This window comes from Octopus sinensis, linkage group LG24, assembly GCF_006345805.1.
Source record: "Octopus sinensis linkage group LG24, ASM634580v1, whole genome shotgun sequence".
NCBI lineage: Eukaryota > Metazoa > Mollusca > Cephalopoda > Octopoda > Octopodidae > Octopus > Octopus sinensis.
This window is the reverse complement of record NC_043020.1, coordinates 12,138,730-12,154,267: the sequence shown is the minus strand read 5'-3', so window position 1 is coordinate 12,154,267 and position 15,538 is coordinate 12,138,730. Positions and strand designations below refer to the sequence as shown.

Sequence of the window (15,538 nt, the reverse complement as noted above, 5' to 3'; positions counted from 1 at the left end):
ATATATATATATATATATATTGTGACCGCGTGTGTACCGTTGGCAATTTTTTTTTCCCGTCTTCCCTTCTCTGGATCTTTCCTTCTCCTATGTTTCCGACTAAGAGCTCCGCTCGAAACGTTAAACCCTCCTTCTTTCATGAGCATCCAATAATACTATATTTGTTCCACGTCCTCACGTTGTTGTGTTTTTTTGTGCTTTCATGTTTGGATTAATTATATATATATATATATATATATATGTAAAAGGTGGGGTATGTGAATGTGTGTTAAATAATTGTTCCATCAAATACCATCCATTGCATGAACATTTTAAAAAATTAGCAGAACCGGACAGACTCTCAGCAATAAACAACCCTATATAAGGAACATTTGTTAACTTACATTGCTTCTTTCAATTTCCAAATTGTGTTTCTCAGCTAAAATTCTGCAAGGAGAAGAGGTATAAGTTACAACAATTAAACACACTAAGAAAATAGAACTTAATTTTAAATAAGTACAGTAATATATCAAGGTGTATTTTTTTTAACGATTCACCCAAACTAAAATTACTCACTTTGTGCCTAACGAGATATGAGAAAACAATCATACCAACTAAACCTTTAGCATTTAATCAAAGACATATCCAGCCTAAATATTCTACCTGTTTAATGTTTAAACTGACCCAATCCAACCTCTCACACCTACCTTACAATGTCATTCTAAAACAAAGAAACACATCGAAATTTTGAAGATACAAGATAATGCATGATTAATTCAAAACAATGTGAATAAATAAGGATTGCATTAATTTGGATGCTTAACCCCTTGACAATGGTTGATGCAAATATGCGATCACACTTTTGCTTGCCTACCCATGGTTAACGTAAATATATGATGTAGAGCTGCCCTACATCTATCAGACTTTTTAACGGCTGATGTATGTTTACGTCCACTATCATGTACTTTATCTCTTGAGGTGCGCGCACTCGCCCTCCCATGCATTATCTTAGCTATTTTAGGTTACGTTCAAGTCATGAGACTACCAGTAGACCAATGACATGCGGATACTTTACATGCATAATACCGTGTCTTGAGTTGTACCACATGCAAGCTATTTTCCTGAACTTGAGCAGAATAACTCATGCATATCATATTATGATAAATAGCTTCACATGGTTCGTTTTCATAAACCGGTAGACGTAAATGTACGACGCTATGTTATTGTAACGGTGAACGTAAATAGACGCGAGCTCGTTGGCACCTGACTGTTTGTGTGGTCTCATTAGATAAAAAAACAACCCGGAGCAGTGTCTCGCATGCTTCAGGTAATACCGGTGTCAAGGGGTTAAAGGGTTAAATTCCTTCATTTAATTGCAGCCTTGCCTGGTCCCCATGCCGGTGGCACGTAAAAGCACCATCCGTTCGTGGCCGTTTGCCAGCTCTGTCTGGCACCTGTGCGGGTGGCACATATAAAGCACCCACTACACTCACGGAGTGGTTGGCGTTAGGAAGGGCATCCAGCTGTAGAAACACTGCCAGATCTGACTGGGCCTGATGAAGCCTTCCGGCTTCACAGACCCCAGTTGAACCGTCCAACCCATGCTAGCATGGAAAACGGACGCTAAATGATGATGATGATGATATGTGTAAGTTGATGTGTGTCTTGTACTTAATCAAAATACAGTAATCTTCTTGGATGTATGATATGGTGACTATGACGACATGGCATTATTGCATGTCATCTGGAACGAAATAAGGGGGACCATCACTGAACCCTAAATGGAATAAGCCTCTTCACTCACTCCTCTATCATGTCTCCCAAAGTTTATCAAATAAAAACATAATTACCTTCAAGGAATCTCAGGGGTGTTTGAAACAGCTGATTGGAGAAAATAAAATTTAAAAAAAGGAACATATAGGCGCAGGAGTGGCTGTGTGGTAAGTAGCTTGTTTACCAACCACATGGTTCCGGGTTCAGTCCCACTGCGTGGCACCTTGGGCAAGTGTCTTCTACTAAAGCCTCAGGCCGACCAAAGCCTTGCGAGTGGATTTGGTAGACGGAAACTGAAAGAAGCCCGTCGTATATATGTATATGTATATATATATATGTATATATATATATATTATATATATATATATATATATATATATATATATATATATATATATATATAATATATATATATATATATATATATATATATATATATATATGTTTGTGTGTCTGTGTTTGTCCCCCTAGCATTGCTGGTGTGTTTATGTCCCCGTTACTTAGCGGTTCAGCAAAAAGAGACCGATAGAATAAGTACTGGGCTTACAAAAGAATAAGTCCTGGGGTCGAGTTGCTCGATTAAAGGCGGTGCTCCAGCATGGCCTCAGTCAAATGACTGAAACAAGTAAAAAAAAAAAAAATATACATACCTGTATTTCCTGGGTACAATTCCAACATAATCATCTCCACAGTGTTTACAAAAACTGGATATGATGGAGAGATTGTTGTGTTCCTCTTTATCACTGTTCACTAAGATGGAAAGCTGGTTGGCCAACACATGGAGACCTTCTTTTTCGGAAAACAAACCGACAGACACAAGTTCAGCAAAGAACCTTAAATCTACTCTGTATTTACTCAAGTTTGCAATCTGTAGCAGGAGAAACAAAACGAGAAAGAATTTACCAACAGAATTGAAAAATCAAATCCTAAAACATGATAAATTAACAGTCAGAAATAAGCTCAAATGTTTTTTTACATGCCACCAGCATAAGTGCCAGTAAGGCAACACAGGTAATGATCACACTCGAATGGTGCTTTTTACGTGCCACCGGCACAGAGACCAGTTTGCTGCTCTGGCGACGATCACGCTCGTATGGTGCTCTTAGCGCTCCACTAGCATGGATGCCTGTCACCGAATTTCATTTCGATTTCACTTGCTTCAACAGGTCTTCACAAGCAGAGTTTAGTGTCCAATGAAGGAAAGGTACACATAAATCAGCTGGTTACACCCCTGGCATAGGCCACGAGGTTTAATTCAAATCAATGGGAATAAATAAGCATCACATTTGGCAGTATTTTGAATGCTAAGGGGTTAAACAGCATCTGAGAGAGAAATCTTCCCTGGATAGCCGACACTGGTGTATTACAAATGAGTTTTCTTTCAATAGGAGAAATGACTTCAGAACTGCAAAACAACGAAATATACTCACCCAAAATCCAGAGACTTACAGTAAAGAATTATAGCACATATAATATTTGTTTAGAGTGGGGTGGACTTGGCCAATGAAACTAAACATTTTAAACATGGATACGCTGTAGTGTCAGTGACAATATGAAACATGAACAATTGTTTACTACTACTACTGCTACTAGTACTACTACTGCTGCTACTGCTAGACTTAAATAAAATACAAGTCAATAAAATACAAGCAATGAATTGATAAACTGTCTGTCGTACCCTTTCCTCTTTCTTACAAAGGAGATATTTCTGCCAGTTTTCCATTAAACAGGAAGAAAAATCAGCATAGCGCTGGTGAAGGAGACTGCAAATAAGGACGGCACAGTTGATATCTGACATCTTCAGTTTGGCTTCAGTAAGTGCTGCAGCCTAAAACAAAAAAATATATATATATAAAAATAAAGGAATATAAAATAAATAACAACAAAATCAAAATCAAATCAAATCAAAATAGATGAACATCAATGGAATTTGTATCTTTGTGGTACCAGTGCCGGTGGCACATAAGAAATCCATCCGAACGTGGCCGTAGCCAGTACCGCATCGACTGGCCTCCGTGCTGTGGGCATGTAACAAACACCATCCAATCGTGGCCGTTCGCCAGCCTCGTCTGGCACCTGTGTCGGTGGCACATAAAAAACACCATCCAAGTGTGGCCGTTCACCAGCCTCGTCTGGCACCTGTGTCGGTGGCACATAAAAAAACACCATCCGAGCGTGGCCGTCTGCCAGCCTCGTCTGGCACCTGTGTCGGTGGCACATAAAAAACACCATCCGAGCGTGGCCATTCGCCAGCCTCGTCTGGCACCTGTGTCGGTGGCACATAAAATCACCCACTACACTCTCGGAGTGGTTGGCGTTAGGAAGGGCATCCAGCTGTAGAAACACTGCCAGATCTGACTGGCCTGGTGCAGCCTTCGGGCTCCCCAGACCCCAGTTGAACCGTCCAACCCATGCTAGCATGGAAAGCGGACGTTAAACGATGATGATGATGATGATGATGAAAGTTATGTTCATTATTCACTTCTCAACAATACTTTATGCAAGGGGAAGAAATTCATCATCATCATCATCATCATCGTCGTCATTTAACATCTGCTTCCATGATAGCATGGGTTGGACGATTTGACTGAGGACTGGCAAACCAGATGGCTGCACCAGGCTCTAATCTGATCTGGCAGAGTTTCTACAGCTGGATGCCCTTCTTAACGCCAACCACTCCGAGGGTAGTGGGTGCTTTTACGTGCCACCGGCAAAAAGGCCAGTCAGGCGGTACTAGCAACAACTCAAACGGTGCCACCTGCACAGGAAATTAATTATTTTAACTAAGAAGTTAATGAATGACTACAAAACTAAATATTTTACAACTAACATGGTCGTTTTATAGATTATTGTAACTTCCTATATTCCCCATAGTCTATATTTTACACTACAGTTTCCATGTAAGTTACAGGCACTGATAACTTATAGTTACTAATAGCTACTAGAGCTATCATTACTATTACAACAAAACGTAATTATTAACCACAAAGAGAAACTAGTATAACTATCTGGTCTAACTATTATAACTACAAATAGTAACTATTATAATTATCTATGTTATTAATTGGAGGCACATGACCAAGTGGTTAGAGCAGTGGTCAAGGAATTGTGGGTTCGAATCTCAGACCGGGTGATTGTGTTTATGAGCAAAACACCTAAGCTCCACCATAAGGTAATGGCGAACTTCTACTGACTCTTTCGCTACAACTTTCTCTCACTCTTTCCTCCTGCATCTAGCAGCTCACCTGTGACGGACTGGCGTCCCGTCCAGGTGGGGTACCTATACACCAATGAAACCAGGAAACCGGCCCTTATGAGCCAGGCACGGCTCGAGAAGGAGCAAACAACAACATGCTATTATAACCAATAACTACTAAAATCACCACAGACTGACAAAGCCGAGAATTTGCAACCAAATCTCATGTTAGAAAAGATGGGATGGTCATAGCTGGAATGCCTGTAAAACAATACAGGTTTGTCACATGGATACAGTTTTTCATCATCATCATCATCGTTTAACGTCCATTCTCCATGCTAGCATGGGTTGGACGGTTTGACCGGGGATCTGGGAAGCCAGAAGGCTGCACCAGGCTCCGGTCTTATCTGGCAATGTTTCTACAGCTGGATGCCCTTTCTAACGCCAACCATTCCGTGAGTGTAGTGGGTGTTTTTTACGTGCCACCTGCACAGGTGCCAGGCGAGGCTGGCATTGGACACTGTCGGATTGGTGCATTTTACGTGCCACCTGCACGGAAGCCAGTCGAGGCGGCACTGGCTTCGGCCACGATTCGGATGGTGCTTTTTACGTGCCACCGACACGGAAGCCAGTTGAGGCGGCGCTGGCATCGGCCACGATTCGGATAGTGCTTTTTATGTATCTACACATGTAAACAGGAAAAAAGAAGCATGGGTCACATCACATCTGCTGGCTGCCAAACTAGATGTCACAGAACTTTTCAAAACTTGGCGATCAAAGCCTGATGTGGAGCTAAACATTAACAATAACCAATATTAATTATTATAATCAACAATATCAGGCATCAATGTTAATTATTACAATCATCAGGCGCAGGAGTGGCTGTGTGGTAAGTAGCTTGCTAACCAACCACATGGTTCCGGGTTCAGTCCCACTGCATGGCATCTTGGGCAAATGTCTTCTGCTATAGTCCCGGGCCGACCAATGCCTTGTGAGTGGATTTGGTAGACGGAAACTGAAAGAAGCCTGTCGTATATATGTATATATATGTATGTGTGTGTGTGTGTGTGTGTGTTTGTGTTTGTCCCCCTAGCATTGCTTGACAACCGATGCTGGTGTGTTTACGTCCCCGACACTTAGCGGTTCGGCAAAAAGAGACCGATAGAATAAGTACTGGGCTTACAAAGAATAAGTCCCAGGGTCGATTTGATCGACTAAAGGTGGTGCTCCAGCATGGCCGCAGTCAAATGACTGAAACAAATAAAAAAAAAGAGTATCAATATCAGTTACCATAGCTATTATAATCATGAAGGGATCCAAAACAGGGTAGCTTCATGTGTTAGAAATAGCTACCAAATCTCACCCAAAAGTTAACTGTACCCTCATTTTCCTAAAACAAAAGATTTTATGAAGTTATTGAACCAAGAAATATACCAGAGAGGAATGTGAGGTCCAACTGAAAGTATTACAGACACTCATAACAGATTGTTTTAAGTTGGCCAAGGACTGGGAGACCTTGCTCGCAGTAGACGGAGTTCTAAGTCCAGAATTAGAAACCAGTGGCTGTGGTAGGATTGAGTGTGTACAAGAGGATGGGAGAGAAATATATACTTACTGCTTCTCCGATGTACTTGGAAAGGTTTAAACTCTGGATATCTTTGGTCAGAGAGTCCTTCAGTGACTCCGTTAAATTACGCTGCAATTAAGTTACAAATTTCATTTTAAACATTATTTTTCAACATCAAAAACATTTAACTTTCTATAACATTGATTTTAATTTGATTGAACAATTAGGAAATGAACTGCAACAGTCAACATTTTAAATAAAAAAGAAAGGACATTTTCACAGAATAATGAAAACAATAATGGTGTTGCCATAGTGTGTAAACCAGCTGGGAAAAGTTTTATGAAAATCGGTTCAAAGAAAACCGAGAAATCCTAAATTTCACTCCTAAGCTATTAGCATGGTTCTGGGTGTATATTTTGTCATGGAATGTCCTGTTTGGCACTAATTTCTGTTGAGACAAGTCAAATTTATAGAGGCAAAGTGACTTGCAGAAAATAGCCATTCTATTTTCTGGTAGATATATATCATCATCATCATCATTTAGCATCCGCTTTCCATGCTAGCATGGGTTGAACGGTTCAACTGGGGTCTGGGAAGCCAAAAGGCTGCACCAGGCCAGTCAGATCTGGCAATGTTTCTACAGCTGGATGCCCTTCCTAACGCCAACCACTCCATGAATGTAGTGGGTGCTTTTTATGTGCCAGATGGGGCTGGCAAACGGCCATGGTCGGATAGTGCTTTTTACGTGCCACCGGCACGGGGTCCAGGCGAGGCTGGCGACGGCCACGATCGGATGGTGCTTTTTACGTGCCACCAGCACGGAGGCTTTACTGGAAAAAACACATGAAATTTAATTTCATAGTTAAAGGGTTACTGTACTATTCAAACTGAACCTTTACCAGAACTAATTCCAACAAGTTATACCTGTTCCTCAATCCTTGAACCCATGAAAGCATCAGCCATCAACTGAAAGTCTTCCTCTTGACGTACTGTTATCTCACCTAAGGCAGTCCATTATAGTCCTAAATGCTACACATATGTATGAATTACATAATGCATTGCAGAGTATGTGTAGCCCCCTATTTATCACCAATTCATTTATAACTGGGGTTTTTGGAACCAAATCCCTGTGACAAACAAAGATAGATGTACCTGTTTAGGTGTTTTAAGCTGGGACCATAGAGTTGCAAGAAACATGATGCTAGTGATAGGATATAAACTTTGGACAATCCTCAATCCAGCCATCTTACTGATTAGACTACAACCCAATAAACAAACCCCAATATGATCACTGGAATTAGGTCAAGTGTAGTATAAAAGGACTTATAAATTAACCAATGAGAGCCCCAACTCTGTTTAAACTATCATGTTATTAGTCAATCTCCTAATTTAAATCATACACTACAAACGAAACAAAAAAAGATACTCACCAGCTTCCTCACAAAAGCAGTATTTCTTCTGAGGTTAGAGTCCAACTTACTGAAAAATGTCTCATCTGGACGATTCTCTATAAATAGATCACACATGGTTAGTTGGTATGGTGGGAGAGAGGATATTGGTCATATAAGAAAAAACTATTCAACTATCAAACACTTCGGAAGTTTAACAGCAAACCTAATTCAAACTTAGATATAACCAACATAAATATACTTTTAGCACTTCAGGCAGAAAAAAGACAACTTTATCAAGAACAATTAAAATTCAGAAATGAGAATTTTTATACAAAAAATTAGAAATTTTTGAGTTTGCAAGGACCATTGACAATTGGAAGAATAGTCTTCAGCATTACTTATCCACCTGCAAGATCATGAGATGTTTATCTTGATATGAGGTCACCATATCACATACACATAGTTCTGATGTATGTGCCTGGTGTGCCCTTATCAGATGGATAGTCATGGCGTATTGGATTTCATACATTTGTACCCCAGTGTCACTTTGATGGCATGTGTTGCTCTCTCACTCAATAATAATAAACAATATGACAGAAATATTAGATTTCAGACAAGAGAATTTAGTCTATAAAATTTACAAAAATCCAGTCAACAAGAAAACATTTAAAGGATCATTTGACCAGCTAGAAACAGCAGCCAAATTTCCCTCAAGTCATACTCTACAATCTTAGAAAGAAAATGACTTATTAGTTATTGTAGTCCTCTCTGCTTAAAAAATGAAAACACTAGTTGGTCATAGCTGGAATGTCCTTGAGTAAAGCTCTTTTGAATCAGAAGTGAACAAGTTTTACTGCATTTAATATCAAAAGATTAAGCCAACTTAAACTCACCTGCAGCATTAAGATTCTTGCCTCGTAAATAATTCTTCTGGTCCAATCTCTCTTTCACCTCTTGTATATAATCTTGGATCGTCCTCTGCAAGACAAAATAAAACAAATAATAATTAGGGACTTAATTAGGGTCTGTCTGTGCGTAAATATGTATTTCGAGCTAACTGGTTTCATTCGTTCTTGAATTCATGAGAACTTTCTGAGATAAATTCTGATGAATTCAGAAATCAAACATATTTGTAAATTTACCCATAAATAAAGACTAAGAAGGTACAGTGTAGTACTCAAAAGAGATGGAGGTATGACATCCAAAGTTATGGATTACAACTAATCATGTGACCCACTAACAATATTTCAAATGTGGAGGCGCAATGGCCCAGTGGTTAGGACAGCGGACTCGCGGTCATACGATTGCGGTTTCAATTCCCAGACCGGGCGTTGTGAGTGTTTATTGAGCGAAAACACCTAAAAGCTCTACGAGGCTCCGGCAGGGGATGGTGGTGATCCCTGCTGTACTCTTTCACCACAACTTTCTCTCACTCTTACTTCCTGTTTCTGTTGTACCTGTATTTCAAGGGGCTGGCCTTGTCACTCTCTGTGTCACGCTGAATATCCCCGAGAACTACGTTAAGGGTGCACGTGTCTGTGGAGTGCTCAGCCACTTACACGTTAATTTCACGAGCAGGCTGTTCCGTTGATTCGCATCAACCGGAACCCTCATCGTCGTAACCGACGGAGTGCTTCCATCCCATATTCCAAATAGATCTACTTAATCAACACTGACCCCGGACAACACAAAAAAATTTAATTTCATAAAAATCTCGAAACAGGTAAATTAACCTACCAATTCTTCTTGAATCTGAGCTTCTTCAGCTTCTTTCTTCTTCTGAAAATAAAACAAAAACCAAAAAAATCTCAAAAACTAACAAACGTCAGAAATGGTAAAATAGCGGAGAAATAGTTTTAGAGAAATTAAGTTACATAAAGATGGCAGGTTGGTAGAATCATTAGCACACTGGACAAAATGCTTAGCAGCATTTCTTCCAGAGCTTTACATTCTTAGTTTAACCCTTTAGCATTCAGATTACTCTGTCAAATGTAAAGCCTGTTTAATTACATTGTTTTAAATTAATTGTACAGCATCTTGTAACCTTGAAATTTTGATGATGACCCTGTTTATTTTTAGAATGACTTTGTAGGGTAGGTGTGAGAGGTCAGAGCTGGCTGGTTTGAGCATAAAACATGAAGACAATTTTGGCCTGATATGGCCGGTTTAAACACTAAAGGGTTAAATACTACTGAGGTCAATTTTGCCTTTCATTCATTTGGTATCAATAAAATAAAGTACCAGTTAAGTACAGGGGTTGATGTAATCAATTAACTCCATCTCCAGAAATTGTTGGCCTTGTAGCAAAAATTTGAAACAATCATTTAGTTACATCCCTTAACCCTTTTGATACCAACCCGGCTGAAATGCCACTGGCTCTATAGTACAAATGTTTTCTTTTCATAAGTTTTGAATTAAAATCTTCCACTAAACCTTAGGTCACAATTTATGTTCCTAACACCAGCTTAATGACAACTAAGTCATTTTACCAAATCCTTTGTTATATTTGAAATTAATTGAAAGAAACACAGATCATCTCAAAATGAATATGGTAACAAAAGGATTAATGATCTGATATTAAAGTTTTCTTAAGTCAACTTCACTGTTCATTCTTCTGAGGTTGATAAAATATAAAATATGCAGTCAATTTAATATTCCAGTACTATCCTGGTAAGTGGAGGTGCAATGGCCCAGTGGTTAGGGCAGCGGACTCACGGTCATAGGATCGCGGTTTCGATTCCCAGACCGGGCGTTGTGAGTGTTTATTGAGCGAAAACACCTAAAAGCTCCACGAGGCTCCGGCAGGGGACGGTGGTGATCCCTGCTGTACTCTTTCACCACAACTTTCTCTCGCTCTTTCTTCTTGTTTTTGTTGTACCTGTATTTCAAAGGGCCGGCCTTGTCACTCTCTGTGTCACGCTGAATATCCCCGAGAACTACGTTAAGGGTACACGTGTCTGTGGAGTGCTCAGCCACTTACACGTTAATTTCACGAGCAGGCTGTTCCGTTGATTCGGATCAACCGGAACCCTTGTCGTCGTAACCAACGGAGTGCTTCCCAAGAGAGATAAAAAAATGTATGACTGACCCGCAGAAGTTCCTCTTGTAGGCGTATCTCCTCTTCCTGCTTCTTTTTTTCTTCTTCCAACTTCCTCTTTTCCTCCTCTTCCTTCTGCCACAGAGCCTCTAGTTCAGCAGCTGACTTCATCTCGACACCCCGAGGCTCCTTGCCAGCTTTCAATGGACTGTAAGCAGCACTAGTCAGGCTGCCAACACCTCTGTGGAATGCAAGGAGGGGAGCAGATCAAAACAAAGAAACAAAGACAAAAATAAACATACAATAACAGACAAATTTTCATCATGTTTTAATCCATGATTGATTAATAATTAAAAAAAATCATTTCTTTAGAATTAAGTTAAAAATAACATTTTAAAGTTAAAAACAAGAAAACTGCATTCTGTTTTATTCAGGAATGTAATAGTAGGCGCAAGAGTGGCTGTGTGATAAGTAGCTTGTTTACATCATCCTCATCATCCTCATCATCAATAGATGCAAGTGTACCTTTCAGTTGTAATTATGATGGTTTCAAAAATTAGAAAACATTTCCAAGGAACAATAAAATGTCTGTTTAAAATCACATTATTTTTCAATAATGTTTCTGTCTGAGATTTTACAAAGAGAAAAAAAAAAAAGAATCACAGATAAAACGGAAATTTGTTCAAAACCTCTGATCATTTCTTCATAAACAGATTGATAGCATCAGGAGATAAACAACAAAAATAAAATGGTTCGATGGAAGTTGTTGCCATGGTTACTGTGTTTGAAATTTAAGTCTTAGATTGAAAATAGCAATTATGAAGACAGATAAAATTTATAAAATCATAAATAATAATATATCACCATCAGAGAAGCTCATTATTTTATAGACCATTACTAAGGGTTCAAAAGAACAACATTGTACAGTTCACTTTAACTGTATCAAACAATTCTTTTTTTTTTATTCGCAAGGGCAGGAGTGGCTGTGTGGTAAGTAGCTTGCTAACCAACCACATCGTTCCGGGTTCAGTCCCACTGCGTGGCATCTTGGGCAAGTGTCTTCTGCTATAGCCCCGGGTCGACCAATGCCTTGTGAGTGGATTTGGTAGACGGAAACTGAAAGAAGCCTGTCATATATATGTATATATATGTGAGTTTGTGTGTCTGTGTTTGTCCCCCTAGCATTGCTTGACAACCGATGCTGGTGTGTTTACGTCCCTGTCACTTAGCGGTTCGGCAAAAGAGACCAATAGAATAAGTACTGGGCTTACAAAGAATAAGTCCCGGGGTCGATTTGCTCGACTAAAGGCGGTGCTCCAGCATGGCCGCAGTCAAATGACTGAAACAAGTAAAAGAGTAAAGAGTAAAAGAGTAAGGGACAAATTTTGCCAAATAAGGGTGCAATCAAAACCAGATGTACCATAGTACATATTTTAACTTTGCTGCTGCCAAAAGATGAAAAGCATAGACCTCAACAGGATTTGAACTCAGACAACAAAAGTTCAAAACAATATCATATGGGAGATTTAATCCAGCACTCCATTTTTACAAACCCCATCTCTCAAAATAACCGAGAATGCACAGTAAGATTTTTGTAATCAGAATTTTTTCAAAGAATCTTTAAATATTAGCTGTGGTTCAAGAAATTTGCTTTTAACCACAAAATTTCAGGTTCAATCTCACTTGCAGTATTTTGAGCAACTGCCTTATACTGTTACCTCAAGATGACCAATGTCTTTGAGAGTGAAATTTCACAGACGGAAACTGCAGAGAAGCTCATCATATATGCTTGTTTGTTCATTGGTAAAAGAATAATTGATAACCATTCATCAAACAAAAGAAATATCAATTTCTTTACTACCCACAAGGAGCTAAACACAGAGGGGACAAACAAGGACAGACAAACGATTAAGTCGATTATATCGACCCCAGTGCGTAACTGGTACTTAATTTATCGACACCGAAAGGATGAAAGGCAAAGTCGACCTTGGCAGAATTTGAACCCAGAGCGTAACGGAAGACGAAATACGGCTACACATTTCGCCCGGCGTGCTAACGGTTCTGTCAGCTCGCTGCCTTAAACAAAAGAAATATCGTCTGGTATTTAGTCTGCCAAGTTAAACCCATTAGCTATTCAATAAATACTGATAAAAAAAAAAGTGCCAGACAATATATTATAGGTCATATAAAGGAGTGCTCCAGCATGGTCGCAGTTCAAAGACTGGAACTAATAAAAGATTACTTAACCATTTAACATTCAGATTACTGTCAAATGTAATACATATTTATTCACATTGTTTTGCGTTCTCTCATAGCTTTGAGATGTCGATGAGGTTACTGTATAATTTTTAAAATGGCATTGTAGCCTATGTACGAAAGGCTTGATCTAGCCGGTATGAACATAAAGCAGGTAAAATGTTTGAGCCAAATATGGCAGGTTTAAATACTAAAGGGTTAATTAAACGAAACTTATCAAGTTACCATTGAAAGAGCAGACATGGTAGAGTGTTTTCTAGAATACAGTGTCTTAACAGGATTTAGTCAGCTGCGTCTTAGATTCCAATTTGAAATCTTACTAACAATGTCAAAGTTTGCCTTCAAGTCACCATGTTAAAATATGTACCAGTTATGATATACTGGGATTGATTCAATTGGGTAATATTCCCAAACAATACAAAAATTGGCCTTGCACCAAAATGAAATGAAATCAACTTGAATTAAAAATGAACATTTTGAATCTTTTCAAAAGACTTAAAACAAAACTAAGAAAAACATTGATTGATGTAGCATCCAACAGGTTATACTAGATCCAACCAAGTTAACTGTCAACACCCACTACTACTACTACTACTACTACTACTACAACAGTCTGCTGTTGTAGTAGTAGTGGATGGTTTAGTCAGTGTAATAATCAACATATGTGGAGGCGCAATGGCCTAGTGGTTAGAGCAGCAGACTCCCGGTCGGAGGATCGCGGTTTCCCAGACCGGGCGTTGTGTGTGTTTATTGAGCAAAAACACCTAAAAGCTCCACGAGGCTCCGGCAGGGGGTGGTGGCGACCCCTGTTGTACTCTTTTGCCCCAACTTTCTCTCACTCTTTCTTCCTGTTTCTTGGGTAACGCTGCGATTGACTGGCGTCCCATCGAGCTGAAGGGAACACATACGCCACAGAAACCAGGAAACCGGGCCCATGAGCCTGGCTAGGCTTGAAAAGGGCTCATAAATAAATAATCAACATATACAGGGTGCCAATGTATGAATCCGATTACAAGTGCTGCATGTTTGCCTTAAGCAAGACACTTCACTCTCATATAGCCTAATCAGCATTATCATCATTTAACATCCATTTTCCATATTGGTATGGGTTGGACTGTTCAACAGGATCAAACAAACCAGAGGATTGCTTTGAACTCCAGTGTTTGCTTTGCCCTTGTTTCTATGGTTGGATGCTCTTTCTAATGCTAACCACTTTACAGTACACACTGGGTTCTTTTTATGTGGCACCAGTAACAGTGAGGTCACCAAGGAACTCACAAGATGACCCACCCAACTCAACTGAGTTGGGGGGTAGTATCGAAGAGAGTAGCTTTAAGCAAAGTGATGAAAGGTTTACAGTATGACAGAGGGACAGGAACAGGTGTCTTACTGCAGGGCAGATACATGCTTACTCCAATTGGAAAAGAGAAAAGACAGTGATATTACTAAGTATCACCAAGCAGAAACTAGTCAAAGCAATAAGTAGTAGTAGCAATAGAAAACTGACAGTTTGTTACTTGACAATGCTGGGTTCAATTTCACTTGTGGACACAAACAAGAGATGGACGGATTCTACCAGACTAATATTCTGACAGATACCCAAGTACTGTGAATGACATCAAAGTCTTCAACAGAGGCTTTAAATCCACGACAAATTGGGTGGTGCTGACCTATCACATTAATGATTAATTTTATATTTAATTCAATGTAATGTTAACAAGAAAACTATTTCAACTTTAATTAAATAAAGTATATTAAAACGCCAAAAACAAGGAACAAAGAAAATTAACTTTGAAGGCAGCTGAAAACCTGTCTCTTACCTGAAGAAGTTCAAAAAACTAAGAAAATAGAAAAGGTACAATGCTTTTCAGTTAAATAACGAACATTCTCTGTGGCTATGGATGGTGTGGTGATGAATGAAAAGAAGAGTTTAGTCCAAATATGGCCTCCTCTGGTGAGATAAATTCAAACTGACATATGCGCTGTTTATCAGTGATATATAGTGGATCAGAGCAATTGAATGAAAGGGGTGAGTGTTCAATTCTAATTTAATCTCCATTCTTCTTAAGATACTTCTACACATAACTGGAACCTGATGGTCAATAAGAGACCTTCTTTGTCGTCACACAATATGCTAGAAACAGAAGCCTAATCTCTGCCTTAACTGAAATTGGAAGGATTCATCATCATCATCATCATCATCATCGTCGTCGTTTAACGTCCGTTCTCCATGCTAGCATGGGTTGGACAGTTCGACCGGGGATCTGGGAAGCCAGAAGGCTGCACCAGGCTCCGGTCTTATCTGGCAATGTTTCTACAGCTGGATGCCCTTCCTAATG

The 15,538-nt window shown here is 39.4% G+C and overlaps 1 protein-coding gene across 4 annotated transcripts in view; it reads right to left on the bottom strand.

Annotated features, from left to right (window-relative positions):
* The window catches only part of LOC115223858 (regulator of nonsense transcripts 2), a 107,268-nt gene that overhangs the window by 68,584 nt on the left and 23,146 nt on the right, over positions 1-15,538 (bottom strand). For 3 of the 4 annotated variants that reach the window (XM_036513028.1, XM_036513031.1, XM_036513030.1), the window contains exons 4-12: positions 15,020-15,037; positions 10,995-11,184; positions 9,644-9,685; positions 8,800-8,884; positions 7,946-8,022; positions 6,564-6,644; positions 3,431-3,580; positions 2,403-2,620; positions 384-426 (exon numbers count right to left, since the gene is read on the bottom strand). In XM_036513028.1, coding sequence (XP_036368921.1) covers positions 384-426; positions 2,403-2,620; positions 3,431-3,580; positions 6,564-6,644; positions 7,946-8,022; positions 8,800-8,884; positions 9,644-9,685; positions 10,995-11,184; positions 15,020-15,037 — 904 coding nt within the window. The remainder of the gene's footprint in view (positions 1-383; positions 427-2,402; positions 2,621-3,430; positions 3,581-6,563; positions 6,645-7,945; positions 8,023-8,799; positions 8,885-9,643; positions 9,686-10,994; positions 11,185-15,019; positions 15,038-15,538) is intronic. The other variant, XM_036513029.1, reaches the window with a different exon arrangement.